This window comes from Macaca mulatta, chromosome 18, assembly GCF_049350105.2.
Source record: "Macaca mulatta isolate MMU2019108-1 chromosome 18, T2T-MMU8v2.0, whole genome shotgun sequence".
Classification (NCBI taxonomy): domain Eukaryota; kingdom Metazoa; phylum Chordata; class Mammalia; order Primates; family Cercopithecidae; genus Macaca; species Macaca mulatta.
This window is the reverse complement of record NC_133423.1, coordinates 1,592,015-1,615,042: the sequence shown is the minus strand read 5'-3', so window position 1 is coordinate 1,615,042 and position 23,028 is coordinate 1,592,015. Positions and strand designations below refer to the sequence as shown.

Here is a 23,028-nt window from a genome sequence, read left to right as displayed (position 1 = left end):
AAAGCTAGCTTTTTTGAGCCAACATTGAGAACAAAATCCACTAACCTGCAATTAAATTTAGATTTACAATTGATAAATGACAGGTTTATCAACTCAGATTTTTAAAGCAGTAGCTGTATGGTAAAGAAAGAATTAGATTAGGCATTAAAGAAAGTTAATGACTACCTAACAAACAGATTCTAGTCCAACTAACCACTAATTAACCAACTACCTTCTTACCTAGCTAACCACAAACTGAGAAACTAGACTCCCGTCTAACTAGTAACTAACAAATGATACTCTATCTAATAACAACTAACCACTAACAAACTAGACTCTTACCCAGCTAACCACTGACTGACGAACTAGACTCTAGTCCAGCTATAACCACTCATTAGCCAGAGAGGTGCTGGGGAAGCCATGTTAACTTTTTGATTTCTTGATGTTATTGTAAGGGTCTAATGAAATAAAGACTTTAAAGTTTCTTGAAAAAAAATAAGAATTCTCATTGCTGTTTTAATCAAGACAAATAAAGCTAGCTCACCAGTATCACATGAAATATAAATATCAAGCATTATTATCATAATGGTGATATCATCATGGCGACTGGGAAACCTCATACCAGGTCACATCTACAGCTCGAAGGAAGACTGGTTAAGTGTCTTAAACTGATGAAACCATTGTGATGAAGTCCAGCAGAGTAGGGAGCAAAGATCCAAAAACTTCGGGAAGCCAGTATGAATAATGATCATTTTAGTAGCATACGCATTTCCTCATTCCCAGAGACTCCAAAAATGTTTACCTAAATGCTGCCTTACAAACGTACGGAAACAAGCCTTTCATGTAAGAACGTTAAACCTTGATGCTCTACCCTCAAACCTAGGAAACCAGCACCCAAGCAGGGCAAAGGTCACTAGGGGTCTCGTAGCCCCAGCCGGTGCTCCTAGATCACTGTGCTGGGAGAAGCTTGTCATAGGACCATCATGCCACAGCCATGTTGACCGGCTGTTGGAGTGAGGCACTAACACGTTTTCACTGTTTGCAAGGATTGAGATTGTACCCACCAGTCTCTTTCTTTGTGGATATCTAAATCACTCTGGAAACAAGATGCTCATAAGGCCACAGGTGTCTGACGGAGCAGCTGATTATCCCTAACTGTGGCCATGGAATCAGTACGTTTTGTGTTACTCACTGGTGCCATTGAACCCTGTTCACTTCTGATTGAGTTGGATCTCATTAAGGGCATTAAATTTCCATTTTTGTTAAGGTGATCAACAATTTAGACTGTTTTAGTATCCTAAAGTCAGATCACCATCCCTACATTTTTTTTTTTTGGTCAAGAATTCAGTCACTCATTTTCTCTAGGCTTCTTTTCTTCAACATCTTATCTGCATTGTAACTTTTTTTTTTTTTTTTGGAGATGGAGTCTCGCTCTGTTGCCCAGTAACTTTCTTTTTAATCGACTACACTTCAAATCCTTTGAAAAGAAAATAGCACTAAAGTACTGAGCCACTAAAGTTAATTTAGTTGTTTTTTCTTATTGAAGCTAAAGAATTATTTTGAAGCTTTCTGTTACTTCTGAACAGTTCACCAAGGTGGCGCAGACTGCAGCACTCTGCGTTGTTGTCTGATGACCGGGGCAGCTGGAGACTGGATGTGCCGACGTAGTCTATCCAAGCTGGTCAGTGTCAGTGGACACCGAGTCCCCAGTCCGTCGGCTCAAGCTCCTGTGATGTAAGACAACATAGCCCTGCTCTCAGCAAGCCTGTGTTCTAGTCAGGCTAAGAAAGCAGTTAATCCGTGGCATAGAGCAACAGCGTAAAGGGCTACAGGCTGAAATGTGAGTGGCTGACCAGCGAGTGCCAGTCCTGTCAGTTCTGAGTCACATATCTCAGGTCACGGTAAATTTATAAAACACCTTCAGAGGCAAGGCGTGCATTCCCTGCACACAGGAAAAGACTCAACTGGAAAGAAAATCTCCTTTTTTTCATGTGTATTTGATAACCAGTCTTTTTAATCTAAAAGTACAAATAAGGCACGCATTATAAATCTCATTTACTGTCCTAATGAGTTAGCCAACCTCGAGTATAAACATTTGTCCCCTGTTGTGTCTCGATGGCCTGAGCCACACATGGACACAGTATCTATTCAGTAAGTATTTGATAAATGAATGAGGCAGTGAATGAATCAGTTAAACCAAGAGTCAGGATTTCCTTTGCTTTCCTAAAACTATGTAGCTTTTATTCTTTACAGAAAATGGTATATTTGCAACAATATTTTGTTGTTCTTTTGAAGCTCAAATTTTGCTTTGAATTATTAAACTTTAATCAAGATGAGTTCAGGGACTTAATTTTCTGGATGCCAATAAGACAGGAAGCTGACCTACTCATCTCTCTCCTAACTCTGCACATGTCTTCATTCATTCTGAATGGTGCGTGACCACTTAGAGAGGCTACTTAACTCCAAGATCCAGGCATCAGGACTAGTAAGGTGACCCTGGTTAACTGAGCCAGCCCACGTGGTCCCAGAATATCTCAGATTGTGGCTGTGAATTTTGTTACCAATTCATAATCTTACATTACCAGCTAACTCCAAAGACATTTGATTTGTAGTTGTGCTAATTGTAAAGATATCAAGTAGGTAATATCATACAGTTCTTCATAAAATCTTTGAAACTATTAGGTATTGAACCATTCGGACCCCTTTACTATTTTTTATTTTCTGTAGAATACTCTCAAATGGTTTTATCTTTTGAAATGTATATTCATATAGTTATATACTTTTCAAAATAATAGTGAATAAAGCAATAAAAGGAAATTTAAAACATTGAGATTAGAAAGGAGGAAATAAAAATATCTGTGTTTGTAGATACTATAATTTTCTATGTAGAATCCACGCACATACAACCTCCTATACTAGTAAACTTCATAAAGTTTCAGGATACAAGGAATAATTTTTCAAAATCATTTCTGATTCTGTATATTAGCAATGAATAATTGGGGTGTGAAAAAATGTGTAAATATAATACATTTAAGCATTTATAATAATACAAGAACGTGAAACACTGAAGTGTACCTCTAACAAAATACACGCAAGATCTGTGCGCTGGAAACCAACAACACTGAGGAAAGAAACTAAAAGGCGTAAACAGATGTTCCGGGATTGAGAGGTGTAAACAGATGTTCCTGGATTGAGAGGTGTAGACAGACGATCCCGGATTGAGAGGCGCGAACAGACGATCCCGGATTGAGAGGCGCGAACAGGCGATCCCGGATTGAGAGGCGCGAACAGGCGATCCCGGATTGAGAGGCGCGAACAGGCGATCCCGGAGTGAGAGGCGCGAACAGATGTTCCTGGAGTGAGAGGCGTGAACAGATGTTCATTCATTGAGAGGCATGAACAGATATTCCCGGAGTGAGGCGTGAACAGATGTTCATGCATTGAGAGGCGTGAACAGATGATCCTGGAGTGAGAGGCGTGAACAGATGATCCTGGAGTGAAAGGCGTGAACAGATGTTCATTCATTGAGGGGCGTGAACAGATGTTCCTGGAGTGAGAGGCATGAACAGATGTTCATTCATTGAGGGGCGTGAACAGATGTTCCCGGAGTGAGAGGCGTGAACAGATGTTCCCGGAGTGAGAGGCGTGAACAGATGTTCATGCATTGAGAGGCGTGAACAGATATTCCCGGAGTGAGAGGCGTGAACAGATGTTCCCGGAGTGAGAGGCGTGAACAGATGTTCCCGGAGTGAGAGGCGTGAACAGATGATCCTGGATTGAGAGGCGTGAACAGATGTTCCCAGAGTGAGAGGTGTGAACAGATGTTCATGCATCGAGAGGCGTAAACATATTCCTGGAGTGAGAGACGTGAACAGATGTTCCCGGAGTGAGAGGCGTGAACAGATGTTCCCGGAGTGAGAGATGTGAACAGATGTTCCCGGAGTGAGAGACATGAACAGATGTTCCCAGAGTGAGAGGTGTGAACAGATGTTCATGCATTGAGAAGCATAAACAGATATTCCTGGGTTGAGAGGCATAAACAGATGTTCCTGGAGTGAGAGGCGTAAACAGATGTTCCTGGAGTGAGAGGTGTAAACAGATGATCCTGGATTGAGAGACGTGAACAGATGTTCATGCATCGAGAGGCGTAAACAGATATTCCTGGAGTGAGAGGCGTGAACAGATGTTCCTGGAGTGAGAGCTTCAGTGTTGTTGCACATTGACAAGCTCACTCTAGAATTTGTACGGAAAGGCAAGGGAACTCGAATTGCCAAAATAATTTAGAAAAAGAACAGAGTTGGAAAACACACTACCTGATTCCAAGACTTACTGTAAAACAGTAATCAATTAGACAATGTGTTATTGGCAGAAGGACAAACAAAAAGATCAATGGAACAGAAAAGAGAGCCCAGAAATACACTCACATCTGTCAGATGATCTTTGGCAAACGTGAGAGGAAATCAGATGGAGAAGAGTTGTGTCTGCAGCTGTTGGGACAACTGGCTGCTCATGAGCAACAGACCTGCAGCCTCCACCTCACACCTCATGTGAAAATGCACCCAAAGTGGACCCTTGACCTACATGTAAAGCTATAAACCTTTCAGAAGAAAATACACACCAAATATGCATGACCTTCGGTTAGGCAAAGAGTTTTCAGACATGAGATCAAAATCATGATCCTTAAAGGGAAAAAATAATAAATTAGACTTTATCATAATTTAAAAGTTTTGGCCAGTTGCAGTGACTTATCATGCCTGTAATACCATCACTTTGGGAGGCTAAGGCGAGAGGAAAACTTGAGCCCAGAAGTTCAATACCAGTCTGGGCAATATAGTAAGACCGTGTCTCTACCAAAAATAGAAAACATTAGCTGAGCATGGTGGTTGCTGTGTGCCTGTAGTCCCAGCTACTCGGGCTAAGGTGGGAGGATTGCTTGAGCCAAGGAGGTGGAGGCTGCAGTGATCTGTGATTGAGCCACTGCACTCCAGCCTGGGTGACAGAGTGAGACCCTGTCTCCAAAAAAAAAAAAAGAAAACGTTTTTCTCTGTGAATGATACTGTTAAAGAAATGAAAAAACAAGCCACAGCCTGGAAGAAAATATTTGCACGTCACACTTTTGATAAAGGAGTTGTTTCTATAGTATATAAGACATCCCCAAAATTCAACGAGAAAACAACCCAGTTTTTAAAGCAGACAGGAGATATTACTGGACACCACCTCAGAGATGATCCTCAGATGGCAAGGAAGCCTGTGAAGATGCTCGGTGTCACTTTCATCAGGGAACTGCAAGTTGAAGCCACAGTGAGTTGCTGCGTACCCCCCAGTGCTAGAGCAGCCAAAACACCGGCAACATGAAGGGCTGGGAGGACCCAGAGCAACAGAGACTCCCCTTCACTGTGGGGGTGAAGGAAGGATGGCACAGCCTCTTTGGAAGACAGTTTGGGCATTTCTTACAAAGGTAAACATATATTTACCCATGACCCAGTAGTCCATTCCTGGGTATTTCTCCAAGAGAGATGAAAACAGATTCATACTAAATCGTATATATGAATGTTCACAGCAGCACTGTCATCGTTGCCAAAAACTGGAAACAACCCTATGCCCTTCAGCCAGTGGATGGAGGACATCTCCGTGGACAGGGACAGCCCATGCGTGGATGGAGGACATCACTGTGGACGGGGACAGCCCGTGCGTGGATGGAGGACATCTCCGTGGACAGGGACAGCCCGTGCGTGGATGGAGGACATCTCCGTGGACGGGGACAGCCCGTGTGTGGATGGAGGACATCTCCGTGGACGGGGACAGCCCGTGCGTGGATGGAGGACATCACTGTGGACGGGGACAGCCCGTGCGTGGATGGAGGACATCTCCGTGGACGGGGACAGCCTGTGTGTGGATGGAGGACATCTCCGTGGACGGGGACAGCCTGTGTGTGGATGGAGGACATCTCCGTGGACGGGGACAGCCCGTGCGTGGATGGAGGACATCACTGTGGACGGGGACAGTCTGTGTGTGATGGAAGGACATCCTAGTGGACATGGACAGTCTGTGTGTGGATGAAGGACATCTCCATGGACAGGGACAGCCCGTGCGTGATGGAAGGACATCCTAGTGGACATGGACAGTCTGTGTGTCATACCACCAGGCAGTGGGATTGTGCTGAGCAGTGAGAGGGTTACTGCTGGCTCACACGACATGTTGGATCATACATTTTGCATTTTGCTGCACAACAGAAGCCAGACTGGAAAGTTGGTTCTTTTTACTTGACACCTGGGAGGTGCAGAACTGTAGGGAAGAGACCCGCCTGTGGCCGCTAAAGGTTTGAGTGTAGAGGGTGACCGGAGAGGCAGCCCAAGGGGGTGTGGGTGCGGGAGCTGCTCTGTGTGGCGTGGTGGTGGGGGACACCTGACTGTGCCCCTGTCAGAGCCCACTGGACGGCACCAGCATGGAGCCCACGGGAGGACAGCGTGGGCTGCATGGGCCCATGAACCACAGAACCACGCTGTGGGCTGGGGAGAAAGGAGCTCTTTTCAGTGGCTTAGGAAAAGCTTTTGCCTCTGGTTCGCTGTAAGGCTGAAGACAAAAAGAACTGCACCTGTAATCCCAGCACTTTGGGAGGCCGAGACGGGCGGATCACGAGGTCAGGAGATCAAGACCATCCTGGCTAACCCGGTGAAACCCCATCTCTACTAAAAAATACAAAAAACTAGCCGGGCGAGGTGGCGGCGCCTGTAGTCCCAGCTACTCGGGAGGCTGAGGCAGGAGAATGGCGGGAACCCGGGAGGCGGAGCTTGCAGTGAGCTGAGATCCGGCCACTGTACTCCAGCCTGGGTGACAGAGCGAGACTCCGTCTCAAAAAAAAAAAAAAGAACTGCAAACCATGGGCTACGTTTGGCATTTGCTTCTCACAGGAACCAATAAGCCCATGCCTGGTAGCTAATGAGAAGCAGATTTCTCCCTGTTAGTGACAAAGTTAGAAATATAGGGCTGGATTGAAGCCCAGATCAGTTTGGGCTTGTGATTTCTGTGAGATAAATAAATAGATGAAGAAATAAACATGGACATGTGTGAGCATGGCTTAGTAAACACACAGTCCTAGGCCGTACGTCGAGCAGCTGGAATCGAACCCCGGCGGCAATGAGCATGCTCAGTGTGCAGATCGTGCGGACGAGGCCCTGTGCTGTCCCCCACCGTGCAGAGCCCTAGAGAAGGGGTTAATTCCAGGGCTGAGGCAAGGAAAATACAAGATGAGCCTGGAACTTCTTGTGGAACAAAAAAGTAAGGAACTGCTGAACAAGAATCAGTGCGGCTGGTGGAGGAGACGGGTCCGACGGCGTCAGAGACTGAGCCTCCCAGGGCCCAGCACCTAACGCCCTGCACAGCAGCCCAGACAGCAGCATGACTAGATGGTACCCAGAGAGCACACAGATACCTCCACCTCCACCATGTATATGCAGAGAAAGCGCCTCCTCAACCGGAGGATTCCAGTTATAAATGTGAAGGAACCAGGGCAGTCAGAGGCCCCGCGGAGGCATCAGGGCAGCAGCCACTGTCACGAGGTCTTCCAAGGGACGCAGAACCCCGGGGTCACAGTTCCCATCACCAGGGATGAGAGAGGCCACACCTCCTGCTGTGGAGCCCTGCGGGGAACACGCGTCCCCTCAACAAATCCTCCCCAGTAGTGTCATCGCTAGAAGACATCGGACAAATCCAAAACAAGGGCATTCCACAAAGACATGTCCAGAGCTTTGAGGAGCAGCCAGGTCATTAAAGACGGGGAGACAGAGGCACTGGCCAGATCACAGAGCCCAGGAGACATGACGGCCAGGGCAGTGCAGGGGCCCTGGGCAGGAAAATTGCGTTCGAGAAAAACCGGGACCTCCGCACCGTTTCTCTGCCAAGGGGTGTGTCTGTGTCTTCGTGGAGTGTTGCCCCAGGTAAGCTGGACGGCGCCGTGGCCCCGGGTGAGCTGGACGGCGCCGTGGCCCCGGGAGAGCTGGATGGCGCCGTGGCCCCGGGAGAGCTGGACGGCGCCGTGGTCCCGGGTGAGCTGGACGGCGCCGTGGCCCCGGGAGAGCTGGACGGCGCCGTGGTCCCGGGTGAGCTGGACGGCGCCGTGGTCCTGGGTGAGCTGGACGGTGCCGTGGGGCTGTCTGCACTGCTTCTGCAGCTTCCCTGCAAGTCTAAAGTGATCTCAAGGCAAAATGATTAGAAAACAGAGTCAGAGCCGAGAAAGTCTTCAGTTTTCCTAGGAGAGATGAACAGAATTGGGCACGGCACCATGTGCCTGTGGTCCCAGCTGCCTGGACTGGAGAATCACTTCAGCCTGGAAGGTGGAGGCTGCGGTGAACTGTGATCGCACCACTGCACTCCATCCCTCAGCAATAGATCAGGACCCTGTCTCTACAAAATCAGAATTGTGTTTGGAAAGCTGCAGTCTTATCCTTCAAAGTATGGAGTTTATAACCAGCCCATGTCTGGCCTGGCCCTGGCCCAGCTGCGACCAGTCCGCGGCAGCAAGCCCATTTAGGTGCACACTGTCTGCTTGGCAGCTCCCGTTTAACCTGTCCAGCAACTTTCTGTCCAGTAATATTTGAAGTTCATTTTGTATTCTATGATTTGTGTTTAATGAAATTGAGCTTATCCATGTAAGAATGAAGGAATGAGACCTTGAAGAAATCAGTAACCATAATTTCAGACCATTAATAGAAGAAAGAAAAGCGACAGTGGAGTGAGCCTGGCAAGCAGAGGAGCTGCTGGGACGTTGCTTACCCGCCCCTTTGCTGCAGGACCTTCACACCCTCAGGAGCAGGGCAGGCCGGGCGCTGAGTGGCAGGAAACCCACTCTTCCTCTCCAGCCTCCCTTCCTGCCAAGGCCAGAGACACGTGCAGAGCCCCAGTTAATTGGGGCTTCTCTCCCCCGCGCCACCATGCGCACCATCCTTCCCTCTCTGTTTGTAGAGTTTGTTCTTGATACACTTTGGCTGCATCTTTTTCTCCTCTTGTGTCTGCCTATAGGATCTTTCTACTCCACACTCCCAAACTTCCCTCAAATAATTACAATTATGGGAACAGGTGAAATTTTTTATTGTTGTTGTTCTACTAAGAATCAGATTGGGAGGCCGAGGCAGGCAGATCACGAGGTCAGGAGATGGAGACCATCCTGGCTAACACAGTGAAACCCCGTCTCTACTAAAAATACAAAAAATTAGCCGGGCGTGGTGGCGGGCGCCTGTAGTCCCAGCTACTCAGGAGGCTGAGGCAGGAGAATGGCATGAACCCAGGAGGTGGGGCTTGCAGTGAGCCAAGATTGCACCACTGCACTCCAGCCTCGGAGACAAAGCGAGACTCCATCTCAAAAAAAAAAAAAAAGAATCAGAGAAAGTATATTGTGGAGGTAGGCTGGGAGAATAAATTGTAATAGTGAGAACAGTGGTTACAGACTCAGGACAGGAGCCCTGGCATTTTGGAGGGGCTGGTCTCATCCCACAGTGCCGATCCACGCAGAGGGACCCCGTCTCATGTCATGCACGCATGAGCGTGCTCCGTGCACCGCCGCCCTGAGCCTTCCAAACGAATAATTGTGCGCATACGACTTTAAGGTGGGTTAATCTTTCCTTAAAATTTGCTTGATTTGACTGGGCACAGTGGCTCACGCTTGTAATCCCAGCACTTTGGGAGGCCAAGGCGGACAGATCACCTGAGGTCAGGAGTTCGAGGCCATCCTGGCCAACATGACAAAACCCCGTCTCTACTAAAAGTACAACAATTAGCTGGGCGTGGTGGTACACACCTGTAATCGCAGCCACTAGGGAGGCTGAGGCAGGAGAATCGCTTGAACCTGGGAGGTGGAGGTTGCAATAAGCTGAGATTGCGCCACTGCACTCTAGCCTGGGCGACAGAGTGAGACTCTGTCTCAAAAAAAAAAAAAAAATTAGCTTGATTTTATTTTTTACGTTTTTTGGTACAATAGAAATATACTTTCTGAATCCATAATATTTAATTGGTAAATATAACAGTAGCATTCATTGAATATTTACTATGCTGCTGGCATTGTGCATATTTTATTTCATGGCTCATTTTATTTCATGCACATGAGCCACATACCACTATTCTATTTCACAGAGGAGGGAACTGAGGCACAGAGATTAAGTCCTGAGCCCGAGGATGCAGCAGGAAGGCGTGCGCTAGGCAGGACTCCACTCCAGGTATTCCACACATACGGGGGCATCAGTCAGAGTAACAGACGGCTTCCTCTTCCTAAACCAGAGGAAGTGGTACCTGGCCCAGGAAGAGCGACTTTGTCCGTCACATGAAACCCTTAGTGAATGAATTGCTTCTTTGAGTAACGTGTCTGTACCATCAAATATAACAGGATTTTGTTCTCAGCTACAGTCTGGGAGCCATTAATAGGAGATGTACGCATGTTTTTCTCAAACTATCTATTTTATTGATGGTTTTTGTACCAGTTCTGTTGTGTTTGCTTTTATTAATCTATAATGTCGTCTGCTTCGATATGGAACAGCCCACGGGTGCGGGTCTGCGGTGCTGGCTCCCTGCTGGCAGCTCCTAACAAGAGAGACCGCACAAACGCTGCTTTATCTTTCCACGTAGACGCCCGTCATTGTCCCACGTGAATAAAACTGAATACACTCCAGCAAATCAGGCCACAAAATAGCCTTTTCTTTCTTATGTCAAAATAAATTTCCTTTTACAGTTTTTGATTAAAATGAGCCAGGTACTTAATTACAGATGAATTTCATGAGCAAAGACCAAACACCTACCATTACCCAGGGAGAGAAATGTGCTCGGGAAATACGTACCGTGAGAACTTATTTAGAGTACATAAACGGTTTAACTTAAAAGTTTCTTGCTTTTTAAAAATCAGTGGTGCTTGGCTGGGCGCGGTGGCTCACGCCTGTAATCCCAGCACTTTGGGAGGCCGAGGCGGGCGGATCACCAGGTGAGGAGATCAAGACCATCCTGGCTAACACGGTGAAACCCCGTGTCTACTAAAAATGCAAAAAATTAGCTGGGCGTGGTGGCGGGCGCCTGTGATCCCAGCTACTCGGGAGGCTGAGGCAGGAGAATGGCGTGAACCCGGGAGGCGGAGCTTGCAATGAGCGGAGATCACGCCACTGCACTCCAGCCTGAGCAACAGAGCCAGACTCCATCTCAAAAAACAAACAAACAAAAAACAGCAGTAGTGCTTTTTAATCACAGTGAGTTTGAATCTTCCTTTTCATATTCACGTGTGGTAAGGGCTCAGGCTCCGTCAGCATCTTCACACACGAACCCTTGCAACCTAGGAAAACAGTATGTCACCACACTTGTCTTTTATATTTAAACTACAACTAGAATGATAATTAGTAAATCTGCCACTGGTGGGCTCCTGCAGAAACATAGCTGCAGTTCCAGCGTCCGCGCCTCTGTTCTCTGATGGCTCATGCCTGTGTAAAGGTCTTCAGCAGACTCAGGCAGGTGCGGGTTCAGACGGGCCCTGAGCACAGCCTGTCACCGTCCTCCATCTTCCCTGCTGTCTTCTGTGTCCCCTGAGCTTCCGTGAGGGTTTGTCTTTCCTCTGTGGCTCTTTAAACCACTTCCTGTCCTTCGGAGAATCTCCCCCGTGGATGGGGAAGCTCTAAATCAGGGTAGGACTTTGGGCTCTGATCGGCAGACTACACTTAGCGCCCCCAGCCTCCAGCGAGAACCTAAGGAAATCAGGAAACTTCTCAAGTTTCGTTGTCTGTAAATGGAAACGACGTCTGCCCTCCGTAACTGAGAAAATAGACGCGAAGGTGTCAAGTAAACGAAGTCCTCGCATCAAGACAGGGCCTCGCGACACGCGTCACTGTTGACAGCTCCTTAGCACCAACAGGTCAGGGCAGTTGTTAGTGACTTAGCCTCTCTCCTTGGACTGTGAATTAATCTTCAGGGGTGCGGCGGGACAAGCAACCCTGTGGGCCAGAGCTCCCCTGCCTCCGGCCCCCTCATCACCTGCCTTCAGCTTCGCAGAGTGAAGAGCCTGGCACAAGGACCCATTCCATCCATGTGGGGTTATGGATGTGACACGTTCTCCAACAAGGGTTTGAGGGATAATTTTTTACTTCAGTTGGGATGTGCCATCCTTACTGAAGAGCTGTTAACCTTTTGTATCTTTTGATCTGAAAAAACTAAACAGTAAATACAGAAGTATTTGTTCACAATAAGGGTAAATGTTTTTATTGCCAAGAGCCTTTCCCCCTGGTTCATTAAAATGTTTGCTTGTATACATCACTCCTGGCTTATTAGAACTATGGCTTAAACATCGAACAAGACGGCAGGTCAAACAGAAGAGAACTTGAACCTCTAACCTCAGGCACCAGTGGACACGTGTGGGGCCCAGGCAGCTTCTTCAGGATTCGGGTGCCAGGAAAAGGCACCCTGAAATGCTGGTAGACCAGGTGGCTGGGGTGGCATGGATGGGGCTTGTGAGTCAAGCAGGTGGTTCCGCGCATTAACGACACTCTTCCACTGTTTCCCTAGGGAAGATCCTTGTCCTTCAAAACCTTCCTCATCTGGGTTTTAATCAGCATTTACCAAGGTAAGGCGGGATCCTTAGTTTACTGGACTAAAGAATTTTTTTATTTTGGTCTTCTTTTAGCAATACTGTTTTTACTTGCAGATTAAATTCCAACAGCTTAAGATGTCACCAGCAGTTAAATACTGCCTTCCGTTTGTCCTGTCAATCAATATTCCAGCAACATGGGCCCTTTTGTTTTTTAACTGATGCATGTCACCCAAAAACTGACTTAGTTTTTAATTAAATGTTAATCCAGAAAGATTTTAACAAGCGCTTACACATTGTATACCCTGCACAATGGCTTTCTTTCATAGAGTGGTGAAAAGACTGAGGAATCTGAGTTCTGTAAGGAGAAGCCATTAGCTGCTCTTTGTTTAGTGTTCATCTAAATGGGAGATTGTTGAAAGCATAACTAACAGATCAGATCTATTAGTTACATGCAACACGTAACTATTTACACTAATTGAAGTAGAGGTAGTAGAGGTGTGGCTTTGCATCCAGAGATGAGAATGTTTGTCAGCCTCTATTTGCCATTTCTAACTGATCTAGCTGGGATCCCATCTTATTTTGTCCGTATTCGCGTGTCCATAATCCAGAGTTTAAGCGATTTGTTCATCAGCATGAAGCATGGGCATGACAGTTATCTGCTTTTTTTTTTTTTTTTTGACAGAGTCTCGCTCTGTTGCCCAGGCTGGAGTGCAGTGGCATGGTCTCAGTTCACTGCAACCTCCGTCTGCTGGGTTCAAGCGATTCTCCTGCCTCAGCCTCTTGAGTAGCTGGGATTACAGGTGTGCGCCATCACGTCTGGCTAATTTTTTTGTATTTTTAGTAGAGATGGGGTTTCAGTATGTTGGCCAGGCTGGTCTCAAACTTCCGACCTCGTGATCCGCCCGCCTCGGCCTCCCAGAGTGCGGGGATGACAGATGTGAACCATTGCACCCAGCCTATCTGCTCGTTTAAGGGTCTTCAGTGAGGCTGCTGGTTCCAGGCTGTTTCCTCTAGCTGCTTACACCCTGCTCGTGTGCGTGGAAAAAGCTCCTGCTGTTTTTCAGGTGGCATCCTCATGTACGGGGCCCTAGTGCTCTTCGAGTCTGAGTTCGTCCATGTGGTGGCCATCTCCTTCACCGCACTGATCCTGACCGAGCTGCTGATGGTGGCACTGACCGTCCGCACATGGCACTGGCTGATGGTGGTGGCCGAGTTTCTCAGCCTGGGCTGCTACGTGTCCTCACTCGCTTTTCTCAATGAATATTTTGGTAAGTTGCCTTGGAATTGTTTTCTGAATCATTGTCTATTCATGATTTTGAAGCATTTTCTTATTGTTACTTCTGAATACGTTGTCTTAAGTTGTGGATCATGGTAAAACCCGTATCAGAAAGTGCCTGCTCTAACCGTCCCTGCACTAGGGATGAAGGTGCGGTGCCCTGTTGGTCACTGGCTGGCTGGTCCCCTGACAGGAGGCGCTGAGCCCTGTTGGTCACTGGCTGGTCCCCTGACATGAGCAGCACAGCCACTCGGGAGCAGCTGGGACTCAGATCTGCAGGAAGCGAACACGGAGCCGGACTCGGGCCTGCGGGAAGCGAACACGGAGCCGGACTCGGGCCTGCGGGAAGCGAACACGGAGCCGGACTCAGATCTGTGGGAAGCGAACACGGAGCCGAACTCGGGCCTGCGGGAAGCGAACACGGAGCCGGACTCGGGCCTGCGGGAAGCGAACACGGAGCCGGACTCGGGCCTGCGGGAAGCGAACACGGAGCCAGACTCGGGCCTGCCGGAAGCGAACACGGAGCCGGACTCGGGCCTGCCGGAAGCGAACACGGAGCCGCCTGTGCACCTGTCCCCATCTCAGTGCCTGAGCGTTCGTGCAGTGGTGAACCTCTATGGAGGAAAATGTGAAATATTCCTGTTCTTACATAAAAGAACTCTCAGAAAATACCCGTGGCTTCTAAGAAATGGTTATTTTCTAATTATAATGTCCTAGTTATTTTTCTTTTGAAAATCGGCTTTTAGAATATTTTCCTGTATGATCATGAATTAACATACTCAGGGACACGTGAACACGCTAAGTGCCACAGTGAGCTCACAAAATGACAAAGACACGCGTCACAGGCGTGGGCAGGACTCACCACCGCTTTGAGCCTCAGCTTTTGCATCTGCAAACTGGAGTTGGTATCACTTCCCGTTGGGAACGGGTGTGAAGATCAGTAGTAACGTGCTTACGTACATGTGAACGAATGTGCGGAGATCCTTTCGCACCTGCAGAACATGGCCAGCCCTCCAGCACGTGCACCTTCTGTGGTGAGCTCCTCAGACCTGGGTAGGTCTCTGTCTCCTCGGGAATGCCAAGGTGTGTGCTTCTCAGACACAGGAAACTTAACTGTTGGGTTTCGGTGATGTTTAAACAGTTGTATGGTAACAGGCAGGGAAATGAGAGGTTAAAACCACATTGAAAACGCATCTTGCACCTGCCATTTTATTGCTTTTAATGTGTTTCTTATTCGTTTGCTAACCCCTTGAAATACCCAGTATCTCCTTTAATCTGTCCTTTATTTTCTTTATTCCTGTTTTGGAACAGGTATAGGCAGAGTGTCTTTTGGAGCTTTCTTAGGTAGGTAAAGTTATCCTTTCTTTCAAAAGTGTAGAAATTTAGCCAAACAATATTGATAAAGATACTTAACTAATCCGAAAAATAAACCGTCCTCTAATTCAGTGTTCCTCACGAACTCCCTGATATCACGTAAGCTGGTGGCCATGTGCTTACTTGGCTCGTCGTGGGCTGAGTGCTGCTGGCTTGCCTGTTGGGGGCTTGGTGGCCCTGAGTGAAGGGAAGGGGCCAGGCCCCCTGCCATCTGCTAAGGATTGCACGAGTCCCTAAAACATGTTTGCCTTTTCAGTTGTAGGGGCTGAGCTCCTGGAAAACATTTTCAGGGTCTTCAGAAAATGAGTACACACAAACGTAGGACTTCCCCTTCATACAGAGATCTGGCGCTTCCCTCTGTCATTTATTTTACAAAGGCCTCTAACTCTGCTCCATAGATCTTTTTATCCCATCCGGCAACAGTCTAAAGGGATTTCCACTATATGTAGATTCGAAGTATGTAAATATCCAGTTTCTCACCTCCTCTTCTTGTGAGGAATGTAAGTGGCCTAGTCATTAGCAGCACAGCTCGGCCATGGTGAGTACATGGTTCTTCTGTGGAGATGCTGGGAGGGTGATAGGCGAGAACATTCTCTGGGTGGGCCGGGCTCAGAGCCTCTAAGAGCAGACCGGTCTGAGCATTTGTGTTGCAGATGGAACTGCCGGCTGCCCTCTGATGCCCCCAGCCCCTCATAAAGTCAGTTCTACCTTAAAAAAACAAAAACCAAAACCAAAACGGCTAGCCTAGATCGTCCAAACCACTCCCATAAGTTAGGTGAGTTGGTGTCTGTTCCAGTGCTTCAGTGCCTTTACAAATTCTGCCACAGAGCATTGTCTACCCATTTAGTGGTATTTGGTGACATTAGTCATCTGCAACCCTTTTTTTTTTGAGACGAAGTCTCACTCTTGTTACCCAGGCTGGAGTGCAATGGTGCGATCTTGGCTCACTGCAACCTCCACCTCCTGAGTTCAAGTGATTCTCCTGCCTCAGCCTCCTGAGTAGCTGGGATTACAGGCGCCCACCACCACACCAGGATAATTTTTGTATATTTAGTAGAGACAAGGTTTCCCCATGTTGGCCAGGCTGGTCTCAAACTCCTGACCTCAGGTGATCCACCCGCCTCAGCGTACCAAAGTTCTAGGATTACAGGCGTGAGCCACCGTAGCTGGCCTGCAAACTTTTTTTTTTGAGATGTAGTCTCACTCTGTCCCCAGGCTGGAGTGCAGTGGTGTGATCTCAGTTCACTGCAACCTCCGCCTCCTGGGTTCAAGCAATTCTCCTGCCTCCACCTCCCTGGTGGCTGGGATTACAGGTGCCCACCACCATGCCCGGCTAATGTTTTGTTGTCTTTTTTGTAGAGAGGAGGTTTTCCCATGTTGGCCAGGCTGGTCTCGAACTCCTGACCTCAAGTGATCCGTCTGCCTTGGCCTCCCAAAAGTGCTGCGATTACAGCCACTGCGCCTGGCCTACAATCTCTTTATAATGCTTTGGTTTGTTTTTTCCATTAAAAGAAGAATGAATTATGCCCGGTATGCAGGTTAAACAATTCTGCAGTCAGGAAAACCTGAGATTTGGAGCTGGGCTCCTATAAACGTACGGTGATAGTTCCGTGGCAAGCTGAGACCGCCCGGTGGCCTGGCCGGGTCTGTGGCTGTGGCCATGAGGGCCCAGGGCTTCCTGTCGGCTCTTACCTTTTCTTCTGTTTCCTGCCAACAGATGTTGCCTTTATCACCACCGTGGCCTTCCTGTGGAAAGTGTCGGCGATCACCGTGGTCAGCTGCCTCCCGCTGTATGTCCTCAAGTACCTGAGGCGCAAGCTGTCTCCGCCAAGCTACTGCAAGCTGGCCTCCTAAGGGGTTGTGCACCCCCAGCGGGCTGGTCCCAGCACCTTCTGCCCTTTCCAGTGAACACAGGGTTTGCCATTGCTACCAAGCGAGCACCACGAGAAAGGGAGGGTATGCCAGGCGAGCCCAGGGCACCGATGCCGGGACGGCCTGTCCCTCTCAGTGCAGGGACGTCAGCCCTGCCAGGCGAGCCCAGGGCACGGATGCCGGGACGGCCTCTCCCTCTCAGTGCGAGGCTTCACCCCTGCTAGGCGAGCCCAGGGCACAGATGCCAGGACGGCCTCTCCCTCTCAGTGTGGGGCTTCACCCCTGCTTTTCTTTCTTCTTTTGTGTTTGTCAAAATCCTATTTCCATATTGAAGCAGCTTGAGTTTCTACTGAAAATGAGCCCAAATTATTTTACTGTTACTGTAAAGGGTTTATCTTACTCTGGCATTCTAAGAATTAGAATGAAAGTTTAATTTCTGCAATTCCCTAACATTCACATTCTTTCTTTGATGTTATAATACACAGTCATTCCTACTCAAATGTAATAAAATTGAGGCTCCACGGAGGCCCGTGTCCACACCAGCTGCAGCTCCTGCTCAGACAGACGGCTGCCCTTTGCTGAAGGCACCTCGCTTTATACTCGCATTTCGCTTTTCAGTAAAAACACTCGAGTTACTGAGTTCTCACTAAAGAGCTGTTCTCCTCACACGTTCTGAAGGCAAGTCGTACAAACAGTGGTGTTTCCGAACACAATTCCATTGCAGCCACCAGCGTAAATCATTGCCCAGAGACTTTGCTGCTAGCACGCGTGTCCTTCCCATCCTTTTATATTTGCAAAATCACACTCGAACGCCATTTCTATAGGTAGAAATCAGCTGTCCTGTAAAACTCACATCCCCTAAGATAGCTCACTTGCCTGGTCATGGGAGTTTACTTGGTTGGAAACACACACCAGTTGAGATGATGAAAGCCTGTGCGGCTGCCACGCTGCATTCATGGTGTCGCCCAGCCAGACCCCTCGCTTCTGTGACGCTGGGAAGGTTCTTGGGGCCAGGAGTTCATTTCCTCAGCTGTGTCCTGTGCCTGGGGTATTCCTCGAAACCGGTGTGTTGTGCCGCCTGCAGCAATGCCCCTTCTTGGAGGCCTCAGCAGAAGTTGGTCAAACACCAGGCCTCTTGGTTCAAAGGAGAGTTTCTCTGTATTTTCCACGCAGGCGCCGCAGCCTCTGCCAGGAGTTTCACCTGTTCATTTTCTGCGTCGTTTCCCATCAAGGTGGGCCCTGTCACTTGAAATCCTGGCCGCGCTGTGTGCGTGGGGCTCCAAGGGCATTTCACCAACCAGCGGAGGGGCTGCCCAGCACCCACCTACCGTCCCCCGCAGCTTTGCGGAGGAGAAAATAGCCGCAGAGAGCAATGAAGCTGCCAGTCTTCCCCATACGCAACAGGCCTTTTGAATGGAATTCCTGGGTCATCTGTCCTGAGCGTTCTGAATTTCCAGACGGGCCTGGCCCTGCGAGGGTGCGATTTCCTGCGTCCCCACAAGGTGTCGCTGCTGTCCGCTCCGTGATCTGGGCGCGTCTGGTCGCTGCCGGAGGCTGCCTGGGATTTTCCCTTCTGTGCACCAAGTCGGTGTCGCCCGGAAGTCACATCCTGGGGGGCTGACTTGGATTTTACGTGTCTTTATCGCTTCTGCCAGAGCAGTTTGCGTTGGGGGCGTTGGGACGGTAGAAATCTTAAGTCTACAGCCAGCAGCCCAGGAGATGGGGTCACACGCTCGGGCCTCGGGGGTGGAGGCCAAGTGCAAATGAAAGGCTGCTCCCCCGTGCACCTGTACAAATAAACCACCCACCTGTGACACTAATAGACTGATTACATTGTCAATAACCTCAGAAATGCTGAACCCCTGAGCCTTTGGGAGTAACACTGCAGTCCAGCTTTTAGATAAACGACCGGCCGTAGATCACTTGGATCCTGATGAGGAGACGGTTGAAGACTCGTCTCAAGAAATCGAGATGCGTCTGGGGCAGGTGGAGACGGGAGGAGGGAGGGGTCTTTTCCCCCGTAAACGAAATCACCCCAGGGGGGCTGCTGCTTGTGAGGGTTAAACGAGACGGACAGGGCGTTCCCGGCAGACGGGCAGCAAGGCAGTCGGAACGGGTCTGTGACATGGATTCTCTGCTGGATTAAAGAAAATAACAGCCCACTAAAGGGTCATTAGATGGGCATTAGATCCAGTTCCAGCTCCAGTTCAGGAACCAGCTCTGAGGTCAGGCGAGAGGCTGTATTTCCACCGGCTGCCGGCTTGCGGTGTAACCTCTTTGCTTTTTAGGTTCTGGACCTGTGTCAGCCCCAGAAATTCTGAGCCGGCCGTACAGCCCCAGAGCCCTTCAGGAGGGTGCCCATCCTGGGGAGAGCATTCTGCGTGTCTGGAGTCAGCGGTGCTGCAGGAGGAGGAGCCCGTTCCTCCTTTCTGCGTGTGATGGGCAGCGTCCCCGAGCATCCAGTGCTGTGCTGGCCCCACGTTTCTAGGTTTACGTGTAGAGGCGTGACCCTCACGGTCCTGTCCGCCGCCCGGAATAGCTGGTCCCAGGGAGGTAAGTGCTGCGGAAGAACCAGCAGGGCCGGCAGCCTTGGGAGACTCCTTGGAAAGGGGAGGTTGGAGCCGAGGGCGGGAAGATACAAGCAAAGCCTGTCATCAGAGCAGCTCGTGCTCAGACCCGAGACTGCGGCCTGGTGCTCTGGGGTGACGAGAGCAGAGTGCCAGCGCCCAGCAGGGGCGGCAGGTGGGCGAGGATTCGCCAGTTTTCCATAGTCTCATCCAATTCCAGGTCAGTGACGGCCATGCCTTGAGGGCCGCACTGCATTCCCGGAGCCCGTAAGTCCGTACCCCCGACAGCCACCAGTGCCTTCCTCTCCTGTGCAGGCCCAGCAGAGAAACCTGTAGCAAGACCCCGACATGGACCAAACAAGCTGGCCTTGCCTCCCTTCTGTGACGGTCACGGGCAGGCCCAGGTGCACCCTTCCTAGGGTCAGGGACTCCGCTGGGGTCACCACCTCCAAGGCCCCCCTGGCACAACTGAGCAAGCCACTCAGTCCCACTCAGGAGCAGCCCCCCCCCCAGTCCCCAGCACGTAAGTCCTGGGCCGTGGAGGGGACACCAGGCACCCCCCCAACCCCGGGCTGCGGGTCCTGCTACTGCAGACGGCTGTCATTTCAGGCGGTTCCAGAAGGGGGAGCCAGAAGCCACGAAATGGCACCTGCGAGGCCACCTGGGCCGACATCCCGGCTCCAGCTCGCATTTTGGGGGTTAGAGAAGCTGATAGCTTGGGGATTCCTCTGAATATGGTGTCCTGTTGAGCACCAACAAGCAACCCCTGAAACGGGGTCCCCAGGAAAGCCAGTTTGCTCTCGCTGAAGAGTTTCCTCCCGTCCCGCGGGCGCTTCTACACAGGAGGTGTTACTTGTGTCTGGACGGGGAGAGAGTCCCCCGTGGAGGGCTGCAGGGCAGCCTCAGCTCCCACCACCCGTCCCAGGTGCTGGTCGGCCCCTCGGGTGGGCCTGGGGACCATGGCCGAGCAGAAGCCCGGGAGGAAGGGGGTCCTCGTGCCAGTTCTGCCGAGTCCTCAATGCTCAGGCTAACAACAGGATTTTCCAAAATGGATTGTCCTGCGCCTGTGGGCCTGGAAGAGAATCCAGAAATTCTCCAGCCCCACCTCTGCCTGGGTCCTGAGAGTTCTGGGCCCGGAAGGCTGCAGGCACTGAGCTCATCCGCGCTGGGGGTGGACGTCGCCCTGGTTGTGACCCGAGATGCGAACAGAAGCGCTGGGGTCCAGATCTAGAAAGACGAGGCCAGCACAGACCATGTCCTGGAAGAGACACATGGCCTTTGGAATCTCCACCCCTCATTAAGGAAGAGAGGGAGGCCCTGAGATCAGGCGTCACTGCAAGTCAGAAATCTGGATTTTTAGGTGAAGTGTCCGTTTTAAAATTGGGCTCCCAGCACTTGTTGCTGTCATTGGGTTGCCTGGGAGACTGTGCAGGGCAGCCGAGGGGACACCGTCTGCCGTGGCTGGTTCCCCCGTCACCACAAGGTCAGCCTCAGACCTTCTCCCTGTCCCGAGAGGCCCTCTCACAGCTTGCCTCAGTTTCTCCCTGGGGTCAAGCACAGCTGTGTTTGCAGGTGGGGAGCCAGCAAGGCTCTTGCCCTGGAGGAATGGGATGTCGTGATTCTCACTGATTCCCTCGAGGAGACCTTTCCTCGGAGGCTGCCCCGTGTGGAGCAACCCCTGGCCCTGTAGACCCTGTGTTCCTTCCTCAGGGCATCCTGCTGGGGTGAGGCCTGGCCGGATGAGGACTCCTGACCTCCCCCATGGGCCCCGGGGAAAGACAAGCAAAACAAGGGCCATCCCGAGTGTGCCTCACTTCTCCCACCTGCAGCTGCCCCGGGCCAGGCTATGCAGAAGAGCTGGGGCCACGAGAAGGAGCTGTACCACCGGCTTCCATCGCAGGTGCCTGCCGCCCTCAGGGACACTTTTAATTGTCTGCATTTCAGTTTGTCTCTAACGGGTCCAGTTGTAGTCCCTCAGAAGTTGTAAACCTAACATTCCCTGCCTGTAGGTGCTGGGGAGAAAATACTGCCCATTCTCCTAGCTGAAGGTTTGTTCCTGTGCCCACACCATGCGTCCAGCACAATCACAGGAAGCACCCCGCCAGGAGAAGGAGAAGCCGCGAGAGCTCCCATGTTATCCTCACAGTAGCTCGTGCATCCATGTACAATCTCCGGGCTCTGAGACTGCCCTCTTCACTTCCATTGGCCATGGGGAGCCCCGTGCAGACAGTGGGGTTAACCGGGGTCCCGGGCCACATGTTGATGCTGACTCCCAGGCACAGATGCTCGTGCGGACCCTGCAGGGCTGGTGGTCAGAGGCTGTGGGTGCCCAGTCCAGGATGCGCCAGGCTTCCAGGCCACTTCACCCTGCTCCTCTCCTGCTGACCCGCCGGGATGCACCAGGCTCCCGGGCCAGCCTGCCCTGCTCCTGTCCCTGCTCCTGTCCCACTGCCGTGTGTCCTCTTGACCTGAGCCTCGGCTTGTCCAGCTGGGGCCATCCAGGTGGGAGTAACTGTCTAGATGAGAAAATGAGAGAGAGAACCAGGTCCACAGGACAGGAGCAGGGGGCCAGTATGGGGACATCACGGCCACCGTCGCCTTACCAGGGGCACTGGCTGTCTCTGGCTCTGCCTGTTTCTAGGAACTACCTGGACTGATGCCATCCACGGTCCCCTGTGAAAATTCTTGCTGCGTCCTCTGGGCTCTGTGCCTTCACCTGGGGACAGGGCCCTCCCCTTGGCCTCCTTGAGTCCCCCCTAATTTGTGACAAAATGAGAAGAAACAAAAGGCAGTAAGAGGAGAGCGGGGTGGGCCGGGACAGAATCGGGCCCTGGGCTGCACCGTCATCGCTCATCTCTCAGCTCTCAGTGACCTGAGGACCAGGAGCCCAGACCCAGTGTGGGGACTGTGCGGGGGGCCCAGCCAGGGGCGGGGGCTGTGCCAGGGAACCAGCAGAGACGTGGCTGACGGTACAGCCCGGCTGAGAGCTGTGGAGCTGTGCACTTAGGGAAACCCAGGCATCCCTGACGCGACTCACGGGGCGGGGTGAGCAGGGACGCGCCGGCAGCAGGTGAGTCGTGGGGCCTGGGGACCAAAGCCAGCTTCCATGGCTGTACGGGGGTGGGAGACCTTGCAGGGCTGGGGCACAGGAAACCTGAAATGCTGAAACCTAAGCACAGCCTGCGTTGGAAAGCCCGTCCTGGGCTGGTCTGGGCATCCCAGTCCTGGGTCATGCCCACCTGCACCCATGGGGCTGCAGCCTCTCCTCTGGGGCCCGGCTTGGTTGCTTCGGCCCTTCCAGGCCCTCCCCGGGCCCTGCCCCAATCCACAGGCCACCCGTGGGTTCTGAAACGCCCCTCAGTGTGGACTCATGAAGACAGACTGTCCCCTGCAGCCCTTCCCAGAGCCTG

At 50.8% G+C, this 23,028-nt stretch overlaps 1 protein-coding gene across 29 annotated transcripts in view; it reads left to right on the top strand.

The window, feature by feature from the left end:
- The window catches only part of ATP9B (ATPase phospholipid transporting 9B (putative)), a 295,624-nt gene extending 278,048 nt beyond the window's left edge, over nucleotides 1-17,576 (top strand). For 18 of the 29 annotated variants that reach the window (XM_077974850.1, XM_077974843.1, XM_077974838.1 and 15 more), the window contains 4 exons: nucleotides 12,505-12,562; nucleotides 13,594-13,797; nucleotides 15,117-15,149; nucleotides 16,897-17,576. In XM_077974850.1, the coding sequence (XP_077830976.1) occupies nucleotides 12,505-12,562; nucleotides 13,594-13,797; nucleotides 15,117-15,149; nucleotides 16,897-17,033 (432 nt within the window). In that variant the 3' untranslated portion in view covers nucleotides 17,034-17,576. Of the gene's footprint in view, nucleotides 1-12,504; nucleotides 12,563-13,593; nucleotides 13,798-13,998; nucleotides 14,889-15,116; nucleotides 15,150-16,896 lie in introns of all 29 variants that reach the window. The other 11 variants (XM_077974856.1, XM_077974845.1, XM_077974854.1 and 8 more) reach the window with 2 other exon arrangements.
- The last annotated feature ends 5,452 nt before the right edge of the window (nucleotides 17,577-23,028 follow it).